At 40.5% G+C, this 18,688-nt stretch overlaps 1 protein-coding gene across 1 annotated transcript in view; it reads left to right on the top strand.

Moving 5' to 3' along the window:
* The window catches only part of LOC146862629 (uncharacterized), a 123,191-nt gene that overhangs the window by 10,237 nt on the left and 94,266 nt on the right, over window positions 1–18,688 (top strand). The window contains exons 2-4 of the mRNA XM_085643102.1: window positions 2,073–2,210; window positions 8,118–8,255; window positions 14,163–14,300. Coding sequence (XP_085499228.1) covers window positions 2,073–2,210; window positions 8,118–8,255; window positions 14,163–14,300 — 414 coding nt within the window. The remainder of the gene's footprint in view (window positions 1–2,072; window positions 2,211–8,117; window positions 8,256–14,162; window positions 14,301–18,688) is intronic.

Consider the following 18,688-nt stretch of genomic DNA (forward strand, 5'->3'; position numbering starts at 1 on the left):
CTAAAAACTTTGGGCGCAGCTGCTGGGTCAGTGACTCTCTAGTCATCAATTTGATGGATTGAAAAAATCCCCCAAGTCTTCAAAGCCTGCCTCCTTCCATAGTTGCAGGGACCCCGAAAAAGCTGTAAATTGGACGCTTGACAATCATCAATTTTTGAATATGAGTGATTTCTTGGAATTTTGTTTTGTTTGAAAAAATACTTGTATGCAATAGACTAGATCTGATATTGTCTTATAGCTAGATTTCTTTGGCATTTTCGGGGAACGAAGAAAAACAGGTAATTTAGTTGCACTCTCAACCAAAATCGTTTTTAGCATGACATTTTCAAATTTAGATGATAATATTGGGAGCTGAACCAAAAAGTGTAATAATGCTACATAATAATACAGTTCAAAATTTGGGAGGGTGAGTCCCTCCCTGAGTTGGATCTATTTGTAAAATTGTGAAACAAAGTTCTTGGCTGTTTATTAGCCCAAATAAAATTCCGAATTAATTTATGTACCTCAATAAAATAGGATTTAAGTATTTTAATAGGAAGGTGGATAAACAAAAATAAAAATACTGGCAAAATGGACATTTTGATCAGGGATACATGAGCTTTTAAAGTTAAAGAACGAAGAGACCATCTGCCTAATAACATCTTAGCTTTTTTAAGTATGCTTCTATAGTTTAGCATAAATAATTGATCATTATGGTTAGTCACAAATAAGTTTAAATATCTAATAGGTTTAGAGACTGCCTGTTGAGGAAGAAAAGGAAGCGATACAGAGGAGGCATTAAACCAGATTACCTCCGTCTTTGCTTGATTTAGCCTATACCCACCTATTCGTGTGAAAGCTGTTATTTCATCAAATGCGTTAAGAATATTAGATTACTCTGCTGATAAGTAAAGAATAATATCATCTGCAAATAATGTAATTTTTGGCATGGCCACTAAAGGAGGCACTATCTGGAGATTATTACGAATTTTTAGTGCAAGGGGTTCTATACAAAGTGAGAATATAAGAGGGATCATCCCTGTCTAGTCCCACACCTGGTCTAAGCTACGCCAGCCTCTTCTTTATTTATCAAAATGTTATTCTCTGAACCTATATAAAGCTCTTCTAACATTTTAACCATCTGCTACGAAGTCACCCACCTGTACTCCGATTTGTTCCTTCGCTGAGCTGCTTGCTCCCAACTCCCTCTGAAGCCCACAGAGGCAACAAGATATTGGAACTTGTCACCCAGATGGACCCCCGAGGGGGAAGGGGGGAATTGGAGGAGAGAGAAAGAAGAAGACAAACACTGGATTCGCGTCTTGATCCTCTTCTGGGTATTCTTCAGGGACAGGGAGTGATTGGAATACTTGTTCTCTATACATGCGCCACTGAAAACTGCAACTGGTTCTTATTTTCTACACAACTTGAGGGAAGAATCTACTGGGAGGATAAGAGGTACATATAAGTCTTAACAACTTAACATCACCGTGAATGACAATTACTTCCAACACTAGATTCATGCGTTTACTTTTCTTTTGTCACATACCATTAGAAAGTTTCCAGAGATAAACTCTACTTCCGGCAGAAGGTCTTTTTCTAGGTGATTTCAACACTGCAGCGCTTTTTATACATTGAACCAAGCATTTTACATTACAACATTTCAACCATGTTAATGCTGTCTAATTTGTTTCACAATAAAAGGTTAAAACAAAAAGTGCGATTTTTAAAACGCGAATATTGTCCACACTGTTGCGCAAATATTGTCCACACTCTTGCGCAAATATTGTCCACACTCTTGCGCAAATATTGTCCACACTCTTGGGCAAATATTGTCCACACTGTTCTTGAAAAAAGTCTTTTCAATATGGGAACGATTGTTTAACCAATACTGTACTTTAAATCACAAGTTTGTTCAGTCTTAAACTCCTCATTAATTGAAAAGGCTCCTTCTGCTGTATAAAGCTGCCTTGGTCTTTAAAGCCTTGAATGTTCAAACAGAAAGGAAACTCTTACCTCGCGTTTAGAATTACCCGAGTGTTAGGAAGGTTGCTAGGCGCCGATTTGTTTATTGTTCCTTCTTCTGTCTCTAGGGAACCGGAGGCGAAGTGCTGAAGAATCGGAAGAAGATCCAGCCGGACCTTTTATTCTGAGCGCCCTCGAGGAATCAGGAAGTGTTGCTGCCCTGGAGTCGGATCAGAAGACTGGAGCTGCATTCAGGACGGAGTCAGGTGAGTTCTGCCAGCAGGAAGCGAAGCATCGGAAATAAGTGGGTGGGGGGTTTAAATACCTTTGGTGGGGATTATGCGAAAGGCTTAAAACGTGTCCTGGGTGTGCCTTCTTAATTTGCATACGCATGGAGCGCTTTTCAGTTTACACGTGCTAGGCATGTGTCTAGTGACTACAGTACAGCGAAAATAGTTAACACGTGCACAACATGTGTCTAGACTCGTGAAAAGAGCATAACTTGTTAATATGATCCAGAAAACAAACATTGATACCTGCAATTGAAATATGCTGCTAAAACAGGATTAGAGCAGCGTAATAAAGTACAGATTGCACAAGTTTAAGCAGTAATGCCAATCGCTGTTGTATACATGATAGTCAAAATTCTCTATGCATACCAACTTGACCAGGGATGCACTCAGGTTCAGGTTTTCGTAACAGTTCCCCCCCCCAAAGGTCGTCTAATCGGGCGGGGTTTATCTGGATGTAAGGCATGAAAGGACCGAATGAGGCGTGGAGCGTTAACATTCGTTTCTGGTTCCCATGATCTTTCAGAGGCATCGTAACCTTTCCAATCAATCAAATAGTGTAAACGGCCACCAATGCGTTTAGAGTCTAAAATACGATTAACTTCGTATTCCACATGATCCCCTACAATTACTGGTGGAGGTGGATTATCCTGTCGAGTAGCGGGATCGAGTGGTTTAAGTAAAGAAACATGGAACACAGGATGAATAACAAAATCTTTAGGTAAGGTTAATCTCACAGAAACTGGGTTCAAAACTTTTTCAATTGGATAAGGTCCAATGTATCTTGGCTTTAATTTCTTTGGACTATCCATTTGAATATTTTTAGTTGAAAGCCAAACAAGATCCCCTTCCTGATAGGGTGGAGTTGGGTTTCTATGTTTATCCGCAGCCAGTTTCATTTTAATTTTGTGTTTTGCTAAATTCTGTTTAGCTAGATCTTGTAACTTTCTCAATTTATGTAAACGCTCTGTGACTGCTGGTACAGCATCTTTTAAATCTGGGGAAAAGGTCGGAAGGGATCGTGGATGCATACCAGTAAGAAAATAAAAAGGTGAACAACCTAAAGCTGCATGATGGCTATTGTTGTATGAAAATTCAGCTAAGGGTAAGACCTCGTCCCAACTTGAAGACACTGAGGACGTCAGACAGCGTAGAGTTTGTTCCAGGTACTGATTTAATTTTTCTGTCTGGCCATCTGTCTGTGGATGGAACGCTGAGGACAACGCAATGTCTATTCCCAAATTTTTACATAATTGTCTCCAAAATTTGGAGACGAATTGGGAGCCTTTGTCGGACACGATTTTACTGGGCAGGCCATGTAGTTTTACAATGTGATTAATAAAAATGTCACTGAATTCACTTGCATTAGGTAATTTAGTTAAGGGAATAAAATGTCCCATTTTTGATAGTTGATCCACAACTACCAAAATAGTAGTGTAAGAATGTGAGTTGGGTAAATCGGTGATAAAATCAAGACTAATGGTGTGCCAGGGGGATGGAGGTATTGGCAATGGTTGCAAGAGACCGGCAGGTGACTGATGATCTGATTTCTGCCTAGCACATACTGGACATGACTTTACGTATTGCTGAATATCTTTACTAATGTTGTTCCACCAAAAGTGTCTCTGACACAACTCTAAAGTTTTATGTATTCCAGGGTGCCCTGCAAAACAAGAATCGTGATTCCAGTTTATTACCTGTTGTCTTAATTCCCCTGGGGGAACAAACAATCGTTTGTTATGTAGAAAATAGCCTTCATGAATGGAGTTCAGTTTGTGTGAAAGCCAGTCTTGTTGATTTAGTGTCTGAAAGCTCTGTTTTAACTGAGTTAGAAAGGTGTCTACTTGTGTGAATGCGACTACTTTTTCTGATGGTATGATAGTTTGAACTTTTATCCTTTCTTCTGATTGTTTATCACAAACTAATCTGGAAAGTGTATCGGACAATAGTTGTTTCTGCCCTGGACGATATGTGATAATAAAATCAAATTCACTAAAAAATAACAACCAGCACATTTGTCTGGGAGTTAAAGCCTTAACTGTGGTAAAAAATTGTAGATTTTTATGATCCGAAAATATTGTGATGGTATGCTTGGCTCCCAATAAGTGGTGTCTCCATTCCAAAAAAACTGCCTTGATTGCCAATAATTCTCTCTCGGCAATCGTATAATTTTGCTCTGCTGGTAAGAGTTTACGAGAATAAAAGGCAATGGGATGCAAACAACCGGTAGTTGGATCTTTCTGCATTAAAACCCCTCCTAAAGCCGTTTGAGAAGCATCTGCCTCCACAAAAAACGGTCTATCGGGATCAGGGTGAATCAGAAGAGGGGCGGTCGTAAAGGCTTGTTTTAATGTAGCAAAGGCTTTTTCAGCATCTGAATTCCATTGGAATTTTGTTCCTTTCCGAAGTAACTGTGTAATAGGAGTCACAATGTCAGAAAAGTTTGAAATGAAACGCCGATAAAAATTAGCGAAGCCTAAAACTCGTTGTATCTCTTTTACCGACGATGGTGTGGGCCAATTTAAAATGGCTTCTACCTTTTTTTTATCCATCGTTATGCCTTCTGGGGAAAGCCAATAACCCAGAAATTCAACCTTTTTGGTATGAAAAACGCATTTTTCAAGTTTTACATACAAAGAGTTCTCTTTTAACCTTTGTAGTACTGAGCGAACATGATGAACATGCTCCTCATTAGTTTTGGAAAAGATTAATATGTCATCTATATATACAATGACACATACGTCCAATAAATCATGTAATACTTCGTTAATGAAGTACTGAAACGCAGCCGGGGCGTTACAAAGGCCAAATGGCATCACTGTATATTCAAAAAGACCGTATTTCGTGCGAAAAGCGGTTTTCCACTCGTCGCCCTCCTTTACGCGGACCAAATGGTACGCACCGCGTAAATCCAATTTGGTATATATGCTTGACCCCTTCACTTGATTCAACAAAACTGGAATCAAAGGGAGGGGGTAACGATTCTTAATCGTAGCCTTGTTCACTGCGCGATAGTCAATACACGCTCTTAAATCGCCGGATTTTTTAGACACGAAAAAGAGCGGCGAAGAGACTGGCGACGTGGAGTGTCGAATGAACCCTTTCTCTAAGAGTTCTTCCAGGTAAGTTTTAAGATATTCATTTTCTGGTTCAGTTAGAGCATAAATTCTACTGCAGGGTAAGGCTGCTCCTGGAATCAAATCAATCCTGCAGTCATAAATTCTGTGTGGTGGTAACCGTGTTGCCTGGACTGGGTCAAAAACATCAGAGAAGTCTAGATATTCACTGGGTATCTGAGGAACTACTGAGTCTACTACTGAGCAACATAATGGCGTTATTGGATCTTGCAATTCTTGGTAACAGTGAGTTCTACAGTGAACTGAATCTAAGGTCACAGTTCTTTTAACCCAATCTATGTGAGGATTGTGTTGTTCTAACCACGGGATACCTAATATGACACCAAATGTCGGAGTATCAATAAGGTCAAAAACAGTTTCTTCTGTGTGTCCATTTTCAGCAATAATAGTTAGTGGTTTTGTGTGGAACTTGATTAAACCTGAAGACAGGGCTGACCCATCAACTGCCCTAACGATTTCCGGTTCAGCCTTTGGAATTCGAACTACGCCTAAATGTTTAGCTAACTCAAGATCAAAAAAGTTTCCTGTAGCTCCTGAGTCGATCATGACAGCTATACAGTGTCTATGTTGGGTAGCAAGAACGAAGGTCAATCTAATAGTCAAATGTTTGGGTGTGTGAGTAATAACATTTGTAGCGTAATGTGAGATCTGTGGTTTGAATGGTCTCGAAGAACCGATCTCGTCTTTCTTCGAGAACCCTAGTTTTCCGACTCTTGAGGTATCGAATCTAAAGCCGCAATCCCTTTCTTTTTAGTGGGTTTTACTGGACAGCCTTTGGCATAATGCCCTGCTTTGCCACAATATAGACAAAGATTCCCTTTTCGTCTGCGTTCCTTTTCCTCTGAGGAAAGTGGTCCTTTTACACCCCCAATTTGCATTGGTTCTACATGAGCATTTTTGTCCTCTGACTCTTTCTTTTCTACCTTAAAGTGTAAGGCTCTGAAATCTCCTCTGGGTTTTTCACTTTTACGCTCTCCCAATCGGTGATCTAATTTTACCACTAAATCCAAAAATTCTGTGTAATCTTGGGGAAGATCTACGATGTGTGCCAAGGAGTCCTTTAGGTCATCTCTAAGACCTCGATAAAAAAGAGATACCCTTTTATCTTCCGGCCAATGTGTCTCGGATAATAATCGATTAAAGGTGGTGACATAAGTAATGAGGTCTTTAGAACCCTGGCGGAGATTCAATAACTCATTATCAGAAGCATGTATAAATACATGTTTGGCAAATAATCCAGACATAGCAGTTTTGAAAGTGTTTAAGTCATGCAGTAAAGGGTCATTAACATCAACCAAAGGCATAGCCCAGCTAGCTGCCACTCCTCCCAAATATGAGATAATGAATGCTACCTTCGAGGTGTCTGAAGTAAAAATCTGAGGCTTACACAAAAAATGTAGTTGACATTGACTCATAAAAGTAGAGAAGCGACTACTATCCCCTGTGAAACGTTCAGGATTGGCCAAAGGAACGGGGCTGGGTGAAACCACAGTGACTTGGAGATTTTGATCGGGATTGGCTCCTGAAGATTGGGCAGGGTTATTAACATGAGGATTAAATTTAGATGGAGCGATAAGGGGTTTACTAACTTCTGAACGTGGATCCCTCCAACTAGTAAAACCTGTTTTGGTCCTATCTAGCTCTAACCTAAGGGCCTGATTCTCCTGTCTTAACTCATGCATTTCGCCTGCTAATCTACGAACCAATGCGGTTAATTGGGACGGGTCTAGAGCATCGGTTTCGTACTCCATAATGCAAGATCGGCGAAGGAACGGGTGTTGGAGGCTTCGCTTTCTGCTACAAAGTCACCCACCTGTACTCCGATTTGTTCCTTCGCTGAGCTGCTTGCTCCCAACTCCCTCTGAAGCCCACAGAGGAAACAAGATATTGGAACTTGTCACCCAGATGGACCCCCGAGGGGGAAGGGGGGAATTGGAGGAGAGAGAAAGAAGAAGACAAACACTGGATTCGCGTCTTGATCCTCTTCTGGGTATTCTTCAGGGACAGGGAGTGATTGGAATACTTGTTCTCTATACATGCGCCACTGAAAACTGCAACTGGTTCTTATTTTCTACACAACTTGAGGGAAGAATCTACTGGGAGGATAAGAGGTACATATAAGTCTTAACAACTTAACATCACCGTGAATGACAATTACTTCCAACACTAGATTCATGCGTTTACTTTTCTTTTGTCACATACCATTAGAAAGTTTCCAGAGATAAACTCTACTTCCGGCAGAAGGTCTTTTTCTAGGTGATTTCAACACTGCAGCGCTTTTTATACATTGAACCAAGCATTTTACATTACAACATTTCAACCATGTTAATGCTGTCTAATTTGTTTCACAATAAAAGGTTAAAACAAAAAGTGCGATTTTTAAAACGCGAATATTGTCCACACTGTTGCGCAAATATTGTCCACACTCTTGCGCAAATATTGTCCACACTCTTGCGCAAATATTGTCCACACTCTTGGGCAAATATTGTCCACACTGTTCTTGAAAAAAGTCTTTTCAATATGGGAACGATTGTTTAACCAATACTGTACTTTAAATCACAAGTTTGTTCAGTCTTAAACTCCTCATTAATTGAAAAGGCTCCTTCTGCTGTATAAAGCTGCCTTGGTCTTTAAAGCCTTGAATGTTCAAACAGAAAGGAAACTCTTACCTCGCGTTTAGAATTACCCGAGTGTTAGGAAGGTTGCTAGGCGCCGATTTGTTTATTGTTCCTTCTTCTGTCTCTAGGGAACCGGAGGCGAAGTGCTGAAGAATCGGAAGAAGATCCAGCCGGACCTTTTATTCTGAGCGCCCTCGAGGAATCAGGAAGTGTTGCTGCCCTGGAGTCGGATCAGAAGACTGGAGCTGCATTCAGGACGGAGTCAGGTGAGTTCTGCCAGCAGGAAGCGAAGCATCGGAAATAAGTGGGTGGGGGGTTTAAATACCTTTGCTGGGGATTATGCGAAAGGCTTAAAACGTGTCCTGGGTGTGCCTTCTTAATTTGCATACGCATGGAGCGCTTTTCAGTTTACACGTGCTAGGCATGTGTCTAGTGACTACAGTACAGCGAAAATAGTTAACACGTGCACAACATGTGTCTAGACTCGTGAAAAGAGCATAACTTGTTAATATGATCCAGAAAACAAACATTGATACCTGCAATTGAAATATGCTGCTAAAACAGGATTAGAGCAGCGTAATAAAGTACAGATTGCACAAGTTTAAGCAGTAATGCCAATCGCTGTTGTATACATGATAGTCAAAATTCTCTATGCATACCAACTTGACCAGGGATGCACTCAGGTTCAGGTTTTCGTAACAGTTTCCCCCCCCAAAGGTCGTCTAATCGGGCGGGGTTTATCTGGATGTAAGGCATGAAAGGACCGAATGAGGCGTGGAGCGTTAACATTCGTTTCTGGTTCCCATGATCTTTCAGAGGCATCGTAACCTTTCCAATCAATCAAATAGTGTAAACGGCCACCAATGCGTTTAGAGTCTAAAATACGATTAACTTCGTATTCCACATGATCCCCTACAATTACTGGTGGAGGTGGATTATCCTGTCGAGTAGCGGGATCGAGTGGTTTAAGTAAAGAAACATGGAACACAGGATGAATAACAAAATCTTTAGGTAAGGTTAATCTCACAGAAACTGGGTTCAAAACTTTTTCAATTGGATAAGGTCCAATGTATCTTGGCTTTAATTTCTTTGGACTATCCATTTGAATATTTTTAGTTGAAAGCCAAACAAGATCCCCTTCCTGATAGGGTGGAGTTGGGTTTCTATGTTTATCCGCAGCCAGTTTCATTTTAATTTTGTGTTTTGCTAAATTCTGTTTAGCTAGATCTTGTAACTTTCTCAATTTATGTAAACGCTCTGTGACTGCTGGTACAGCATCTTTTAAATCTGGGGAAAAGGTCGGAAGGGATCGTGGATGCATACCAGTAAGAAAATAAAAAGGTGAACAACCTAAAGCTGCATGATGGCTATTGTTGTATGAAAATTCAGCTAAGGGTAAGACCTCGTCCCAACTTGAAGACACTGAGGACGTCAGACAGCGTAGAGTTTGTTCCAGGTACTGATTTAATTTTTCTGTCTGGCCATCTGTCTGTGGATGGAACGCTGAGGACAACGCAATGTCTATTCCCAAATTTTTACATAATTGTCTCCAAAATTTGGAGACGAATTGGGAGCCTTTGTCGGACACGATTTTACTGGGCAGGCCATGTAGTTTTACAATGTGATTAATAAAAATGTCACTGAATTCACTTGCATTAGGTAATTTAGTTAAGGGAATAAAATGTCCCATTTTTGATAGTTGATCCACAACTACCAAAATAGTAGTGTAAGAATGTGAGTTGGGTAAATCGGTGATAAAATCAAGACTAATGGTGTGCCAGGGGGATGGAGGTATTGGCAATGGTTGCAAGAGACCGGCAGGTGACTGATGATCTGATTTCTGCCTAGCACATACTGGACATGACTTTACGTATTGCTGAATATCTTTACTAATGTTGTTCCACCAAAAGTGTCTCTGACACAACTCTAAAGTTTTATGTATTCCAGGGTGCCCTGCAAAACAAGAATCGTGATTCCAGTTTATTACCTGTTGTCTTAATTCCCCTGGGGGAACAAACAATCGTTTGTTATGTAGAAAATAGCCTTCATGAATGGAGTTCAGTTTGTGTGAAAGCCAGTCTTGTTGATTTAGTGTCTGAAAGCTCTGTTTTAACTGAGTTAGAAAGGTGTCTACTTGTGTGAATGCGACTACTTTTTCTGATGGTATGATAGTTTGAACTTTTATCCTTTCTTCTGATTGTTTATCACAAACTAATCTGGAAAGTGTATCGGACAATAGTTGTTTCTGCCCTGGACGATATGTGATAATAAAATCAAATTCACTAAAAAATAACAACCAGCACATTTGTCTGGGAGTTAAAGCCTTAACTGTGGTAAAAAATTGTAGATTTTTATGATCCGAAAATATTGTGATGGTATGCTTGGCTCCCAATAAGTGGTGTCTCCATTCCAAAAAAACTGCCTTGATTGCCAATAATTCTCTCTCGGCAATCGTATAATTTTGCTCTGCTGGTAAGAGTTTACGAGAATAAAAGGCAATGGGATGCAAACAACCGGTAGTTGGATCTTTCTGCATTAAAACCCCTCCTAAAGCCGTTTGAGAAGCATCTGCCTCCACAAAAAACGGTCTATCGGGATCAGGGTGAATCAGAAGAGGGGCGGTCGTAAAGGCTTGTTTTAATGTAGCAAAGGCTTTTTCAGCATCTGAATTCCATTGGAATTTTGTTCCTTTCCGAAGTAACTGTGTAATAGGAGTCACAATGTCAGAAAAGTTTGAAATGAAACGCCAATAAAAATTAGCGAAGCCTAAAACTCGTTGTATCTCTTTTACCGACGATGGTGTGGGCCAATTTAAAATGGCTTCTACCTTTTTTTTATCCATCGTTATGCCTTCTGGGGAAAGCCAATAACCCAGAAATTCAACCTTTTTGGTATGAAAAACGCATTTTTCAAGTTTTACATACAAAGAGTTCTCTTTTAACCTTTGTAGTACTGAGCGAACATGATGAACATGTTCCTCATTAGTTTTGGAAAAGATTAATATGTCATCTATATATACAATGACACATACGTCCAATAAATCATGTAATACTTCGTTAATGAAGTACTGAAACGCAGCCGGGGCGTTACAAAGGCCAAATGGCATCACTGTATATTCAAAAAGACCGTATTTCGTGCGAAAAGCGGTTTTCCACTCGTCGCCCTCCTTTACGCGGACCAAATGGTACGCACCGCGTAAATCCAATTTGGTATATATGCTTGACCCCTTCACTTGATTCAACAAAACTAGAATCAAAGGGAGGGGGTAACGATTCTTAATCGTAGCCTTGTTCACTGCGCGATAGTCAATACACGCTCTTAAATCGCCGGATTTTTTAGACACGAAAAAGAGCGGCGAAGAGACTGGCGACGTGGAGTGTCGAATGAACCCTTTCTCTAAGAGTTCTTCCAGGTAAGTTTTAAGATATTCATTTTCTGGTTCAGTTAGAGCATAAATTCTACTGCAGGGTAAGGCTGCTCCTGGAATCAAATCAATCCTGCAGTCATAAATTCTGTGTGGTGGTAACCGTGTTGCCTGGACTGGGTCAAAAACATCAGAGAAGTCTAGATATTCACTGGGTATCTGAGGAACTACTGAGTCTACTACTGAGCAACATAATGGCGTTATTGGATCTTGCAATTCTTGGTAACAGTGAGTTCTACAGTGAACTGAATCTAAGGTCACAGTTCTTTTAACCCAATCTATGTGAGGATTGTGTTGTTCTAACCACGGGATACCTAATATGACACCAAATGTCGGAGTATCAATAAGGTCAAAAACAGTTTCTTCTGTGTGTCCATTTTCAGCAATAATAGTTAGTGGTTTTGTGTGGAACTTGATTAAACCTGAAGACAGGGCTGACCCATCAACTGCCCTAACGATTTCCGGTTCAGCCTTTGGAATTCGAACTACGCCTAAATGTTTAGCTAACTCAAGATCAAAAAAGTTTCCTGTAGCTCCTGAGTCGATCATGACAGCTATACAGTGTCTATGTTGGGTAGCAAGAACGAAGGTCAATCTAATAGTCAAATGTTTGGGTGTGTGAGTAATAACATTTGTAGCGTAATGTGAGATCTGTGGTTTGAATGGTCTCGAAGAACCGATCTCGTCTTTCTTCGAGAACCCTAGTTTTCCGACTCTTGAGGTATCGAATCTAAAGCCGCAATCCCTTTCTTTTTAGTGGGTTTTACTGGACAGCCTTTGGCATAATGCCCTGCTTTGCCACAATATAGACAAAGATTCCCTTTTCGTCTGCGTTCCTTTTCCTCTGAGGAAAGTGGTCCTTTTACACCCCCAATTTGCATTGGTTCTACATGAGCATTTTTGTCCTCTGACTCTTTCTTTTCTACCTTAAAGTGTAAGGCTCTGAAATCTCCTCTGGGTTTTTCACTTTTACGCTCTCCCAATCGGTGATCTAATTTTACCACTAAATCCAAAAATTCTGTGTAATCTTGGGGAAGATCTACGATGTGTGCCAAGGAGTCCTTTAGGTCATCTCTAAGACCTCGATAAAAAAGAGATACCCTTTTATCTTCCGGCCAATGTGTCTCGGATAATAATCGATTAAAGGTGGTGACATAAGTAATGAGGTCTTTAGAACCCTGGCGGAGATTCAATAACTCATTATCAGAAGCATGTATAAATACATGTTTGGCAAATAATCCAGACATAGCAGTTTTGAAAGTGTTTAAGTCATGCAGTAAAGGGTCATTAACATCAACCAAAGGCATAGCCCAGCTAGCTGCCACTCCTCCCAAATATGAGATAATGAATGCTACCTTCGAGGTGTCTGAAGTAAAAATCTGAGGCTTACACAAAAAATGTAGTTGACATTGACTCATAAAAGTAGAGAAGCGACTACTATCCCCTGTGAAACGTTCAGGATTGGCCAAAGGAACGGGGCTGGGTGAAACCACAGTGACTTGGAGATTTTGATCGGGATTGGCTCCTGAAGATTGGGCAGGGTTATTAACATGAGGATTAAATTTAGATGGAGCGATAAGGGGTTTACTAACTTCTGAACGTGGATCCCTCCAACTAGTAAAACCTGTTTTGGTCCTATCTAGCTCTAACCTAAGGGCCTGATTCTCCTGTCTTAACTCATGCATTTCGCCTGCTAATCTACGAACCAATGCGGTTAATTGGGACGGGTCTAGAGCATCGGTTTCGTACTCCATAATGCAAGATCGGCGAAGGAACGGGTGTTGGAGGCTTCGCTTTCTGCTACAAAGTCACCCACCTGTACTCCGATTTGTTCCTTCGCTGAGCTGCTTGCTCCCAACTCCCTCTGAAGCCCACAGAGGAAACAAGATATTGGAACTTGTCACCCAGATGGACCCCCGAGGGGGAAGGGGGGAATTGGAGGAGAGAGAAAGAAGAAGACAAACACTGGATTCGCGTCTTGATCCTCTTCTGGGTATTCTTCAGGGACAGGGAGTGATTGGAATACTTGTTCTCTATACATGCGCCACTGAAAACTGCAACTGGTTCTTATTTTCTACACAACTTGAGGGAAGAATCTACTGGGAGGATAAGAGGTACATATAAGTCTTAACAACTTAACATCACCGTGAATGACAATTACTTCCAACACTAGATTCATGCGTTTACTTTTCTTTTGTCACATACCATTAGAAAGTTTCCAGAGATAAACTCTACTTCCGGCAGAAGGTCTTTTTCTAGGTGATTTCAACACTGCAGCGCTTTTTATACATTGAACCAAGCATTTTACATTACAACATTTCAACCATGTTAATGCTGTCTAATTTGTTTCACAATAAAAGGTTAAAACAAAAAGTGCGATTTTTAAAACGCGAATATTGTCCACACTGTTGCGCAAATATTGTCCACACTCTTGCGCAAATATTGTCCACACTCTTGCGCAAATATTGTCCACACTCTTGGGCAAATATTGTCCACACTGTTCTTGAAAAAAGTCTTTTCAATATGGGAACGATTGTTTAACCAATACTGTACTTTAAATCACAAGTTTGTTCAGTCTTAAACTCCTCATTAATTGAAAAGGCTCCTTCTGCTGTATAAAGCTGCCTTGGTCTTTAAAGCCTTGAATGTTCAAACAGAAAGGAAACTCTTACCTCGCGTTTAGAATTACCCGAGTGTTAGGAAGGTTGCTAGGCGCCGATTTGTTTATTGTTCCTTCTTCTGTCTCTAGGGAACCGGAGGCGAAGTGCTGAAGAATCGGAAGAAGATCCAGCCGGACCTTTTATTCTGAGCGCCCTCGAGGAATCAGGAAGTGTTGCTGCCCTGGAGTCGGATCAGAAGACTGGAGCTGCATTCAGGACGGAGTCAGGTGAGTTCTGCCAGCAGGAAGCGAAGCATCGGAAATAAGTGGGTGGGGGGTTTAAATACCTTTGGTGGGGATTATGCGAAAGGCTTAAAACGTGTCCTGGGTGTGCCTTCTTAATTTGCATACGCATGGAGCGCTTTTCAGTTTACACGTGCTAGGCATGTGTCTAGTGACTACAGTACAGCGAAAATAGTTAACACGTGCACAACATGTGTCTAGACTCGTGAAAAGAGCATAACTTGTTAATATGATCCAGAAAACAAACATTGATACCTGCAATTGAAATATGCTGCTAAAACAGGATTAGAGCAGCGTAATAAAGTACAGATTGCACAAGTTTAAGCAGTAATGCCAATCGCTGTTGTATACATGATAGTCAAAATTCTCTATGCATACCAACTTGACCAGGGATGCACTCAGGTTCAGGATTTTTGTAACAGTTCCCCCCCCCAAAGGTCGTCTAATCGGGCGGGGTTTATCTGGATGTAAGGCATGAAAGGACCGAATGAGGCGTGGAGCGTTAACATTCGTTTCTGGTTCCCATGATCTTTCAGAGGCATCGTAACCTTTCCAATCAATCAAATAGTGTAAACGGCCACCAATGCGTTTAGAGTCTAAAATACGATTAACTTCGTATTCCACATGATCCCCTACAATTACTGGTGGAGGTGGATTATCCTGTCGAGTAGCGGGATCGAGTGGTTTAAGTAAAGAAACATGGAACACAGGATGAATAACAAAATCTTTAGGTAAGGTTAATCTCACAGAAACTGGGTTCAAAACTTTTTCAATTGGATAAGGTCCAATGTATCTTGGCTTTAATTTCTTTGGACTATCCATTTGAATATTTTTAGTTGAAAGCCAAACAAGATCCCCTTCCTGATAGGGTGGAGTTGGGTTTCTATGTTTATCCGCAGCCAGTTTCATTTTAATTTTGTGTTTTGCTAAATTCTGTTTAGCTAGATCTTGTAACTTTCTCAATTTATGTAAACGCTCTGTGACTGCTGGTACAGCATCTTTTAAATCTGGGGAAAAGGTCGGAAGGGATCGTGGATGCATACCAGTAAGAAAATAAAAAGGTGAACAACCTAAAGCTGCATGATGGCTATTGTTGTATGAAAATTCAGCTAAGGGTAAGACCTCGTCCCAACTTGAAGACACTGAGGACGTCAGACAGCGTAGAGTTTGTTCCAGGTACTGATTTAATTTTTCTGTCTGGCCATCTGTCTGTGGATGGAACGCTGAGGACAACGCAATGTCTATTCCCAAATTTTTACATAATTGTCTCCAAAATTTGGAGACGAATTGGGAGCCTTTGTCGGACACGATTTTACTGGGCAGGCCATGTAGTTTTACAATGTGATTAATAAAAATGTCACTGAATTCACTTGCATTAGGTAATTTAGTTAAGGGAATAAAATGTCCCATTTTTGATAGTTGATCCACAACTACCAAAATAGTAGTGTAAGAATGTGAGTTGGGTAAATCGGTGATAAAATCAAGACTAATGGTGTGCCAGGGGGATGGAGGTATTGGCAATGGTTGCAAGAGACCGGCAGGTGACTGATGATCTGATTTCTGCCTAGCACATACTGGACATGACTTTACGTATTGCTGAATATCTTTACTAATGTTGTTCCACCAAAAGTGTCTCTGACACAACTCTAAAGTTTTATGTATTCCAGGGTGCCCTGCAAAACAAGAATCGTGATTCCAGTTTATTACCTGTTGTCTTAATTCCCCTGGGGGAACAAACAATCGTTTGTTATGTAGAAAATAGCCTTCATGAATGGAGTTCAGTTTGTGTGAAAGCCAGTCTTGTTGATTTAGTGTCTGAAAGCTCTGTTTTAACTGAGTTAGAAAGGTGTCTACTTGTGTGAATGCGACTACTTTTTCTGATGGTATGATAGTTTGAACTTTTATCCTTTCTTCTGATTGTTTATCACAAACTAATCTGGAAAGTGTATCGGACAATAGTTGTTTCTGCCCTGGACGATATGTGATAATAAAATCAAATTCACTAAAAAATAACAACCAGCACATTTGTCTGGGAGTTAAAGCCTTAACTGTGGTAAAAAATTGTAGATTTTTATGATCCGAAAATATTGTGATGGTATGCTTGGCTCCCAATAAGTGGTGTCTCCATTCCAAAAAAACTGCCTTGATTGCCAATAATTCTCTCTCGGCAATCGTATAATTTTGCTCTGCTGGTAAGAGTTTACGAGAATAAAAGGCAATGGGATGCAAACAACCGGTAGTTGGATCTTTCTGCATTAAAACCCCTCCTAAAGCCGTTTGAGAAGCATCTGCCTCCACAAAAAACGGTCTATCGGGATCAGGGTGAATCAGAAGAGGGGCGGTCGTAAAGGCTTGTTTTAATGTAGCAAAGGCTTTTTCAGCATCTGAATTCCATTGGAATTTTGTTCCTTTCCGAAGTAACTGTGTAATAGGAGTCACAATGTCAGAAAAGTTTGAAATGAAACGCCGATAAAAATTAGCGAAGCCTAAAACTCGTTGTATCTCTTTTACCGACGATGGTGTGGGCCAATTTAAAATGGCTTCTACCTTTTTTTTATCCATCGTTATGCCTTCTGGGGAAAGCCAATAACCCAGAAATTCAACCTTTTTGGTATGAAAAACGCATTTTTCAAGTTTTACATACAAAGAGTTCTCTTTTAACCTTTGTAGTACTGAGCGAACATGATGAACATGTTCCTCATTAGTTTTGGAAAAGATTAATATGTCATCTATATATACAATGACACATACGTCCAATAAATCATGTAATACTTCGTTAATGAAGTACTGAAACGCAGCCGGGGCGTTACAAAGGCCAAATGGCATCACTGTATATTCAAAAAGACCGTATTTCGTGCGAAAAGCGGTTTTCCACTCGTCGCCCTCCTTTACGCGGACCAAATGGTACGCACCGCGTAAATCCAATTTGGTATATATGCTTGACCCCTTCACTTGATTCAACAAAACTGGAATCAAAGGGAGGGGGTAACGATTCTTAATCGTAGCCTTGTTCACTGCGCGATAGTCAATACACGCTCTTAAATCGCCGGATTTTTTAGACACGAAAAAGAGCGGCGAAGAGACTGGCGACGTGGAGTGTCGAATGAACCCTTTCTCTAAGAGTTCTTCCAGGTAAGTTTTAAGATATTCATTTTCTGGTTCAGTTAGAGCATAAATTCTACTGCAGGGTAAGGCTGCTCCTGGAATCAAATCAATCCTGCAGTCATAAATTCTGTGTGGTGGTAACCGTGTTGCCTGGACTGGGTCAAAAACATCAGAGAAGTCTAGATATTCACTGGGTATCTGAGGAACTACTGAGTCTACTACTGAGCAACATAATGGCGTTATTGGATCTTGCAATTCTTGGTAACAGTGAGTTCTACAGTGAACTGAATCTAAGGTCACAGTTCTTTTAACCCAATTTATGTGAGGATTGTGTTGTTCTAACCACGGGATACCTAATATGACACCAAATGTCGGAGTATCAATAAGGTCAAAAACAGTTTCTTCTGTGTGTCCATTTTCAGCAATAATAGTTAGTGGTTTTGTGTGGAACTTGATTAAACCTGAAGACAGGGCTGACCCATCAACTGCCCTAACGATTTCCGGTTCAGCCTTTGGAATTCGAACTACGCCTAAATGTTTAGCTAACTCAAGATCAAAAAAGTTTCCTGTAGCTCCTGAGTCGATCATGACAGCTATACAGTGTCTATGTTGGGTAGCAAGAACGAAGGTCAATCTAATAGTCAAATGTTTGGGTGTGTGAGTAATAACATTTGTAGCGTAATGTGAGATCTGTGGTTTGAATGGTCTCGAAGAACCGATCTCGTCTTTCTTCGAGAACCCTAGTTTTCCGACTCTTGAGGTATCGAATCTAAAGCCGCAATCCCTTTCTTTTTAGTGGGTTTTACTGGACAGCCTTTGGCATAATGCCCTGCTTTGCCACAATATAGACAAAGATTCCCTTTTCGTCTGCGTTCCTTTTCCTCTGAGGAAAGTGGTCCTTTTACACCCCCAATTTGCATTGGTTCTACATGAGCATTTTTGTCCTCTGACTCTTTCTTTTCTACCTTAAAGTGTAAGGCTCTGAAATCTCCTCTGGGTTTTTCACTTTTACGCTCTCCCAATCGGTGATCTAATTTTACCACTAAATCCAAAAATTCTGTGTAATCTTGGGGAAGATCTACGATGTGTGCCAAGGAGTCCTTTAGGTCATCTCTAAGACCTCGATAAAAAAGAGATACCCTTTTATCTTCCGGCCAATGTGTCTCGGATAATAATCGATTAAAGGTGGTGACATAAGTAATGAGGTCTTTAGAACCCTGGCGGAGATTCAATAACTCATTATCAGAAGCATGTATAAATACATGTTT

Source organism: Triturus cristatus, chromosome 2_2, assembly GCF_964204655.1.
Source record: "Triturus cristatus chromosome 2_2, aTriCri1.1, whole genome shotgun sequence".
Lineage (NCBI taxonomy): Eukaryota > Metazoa > Chordata > Amphibia > Caudata > Salamandridae > Triturus > Triturus cristatus.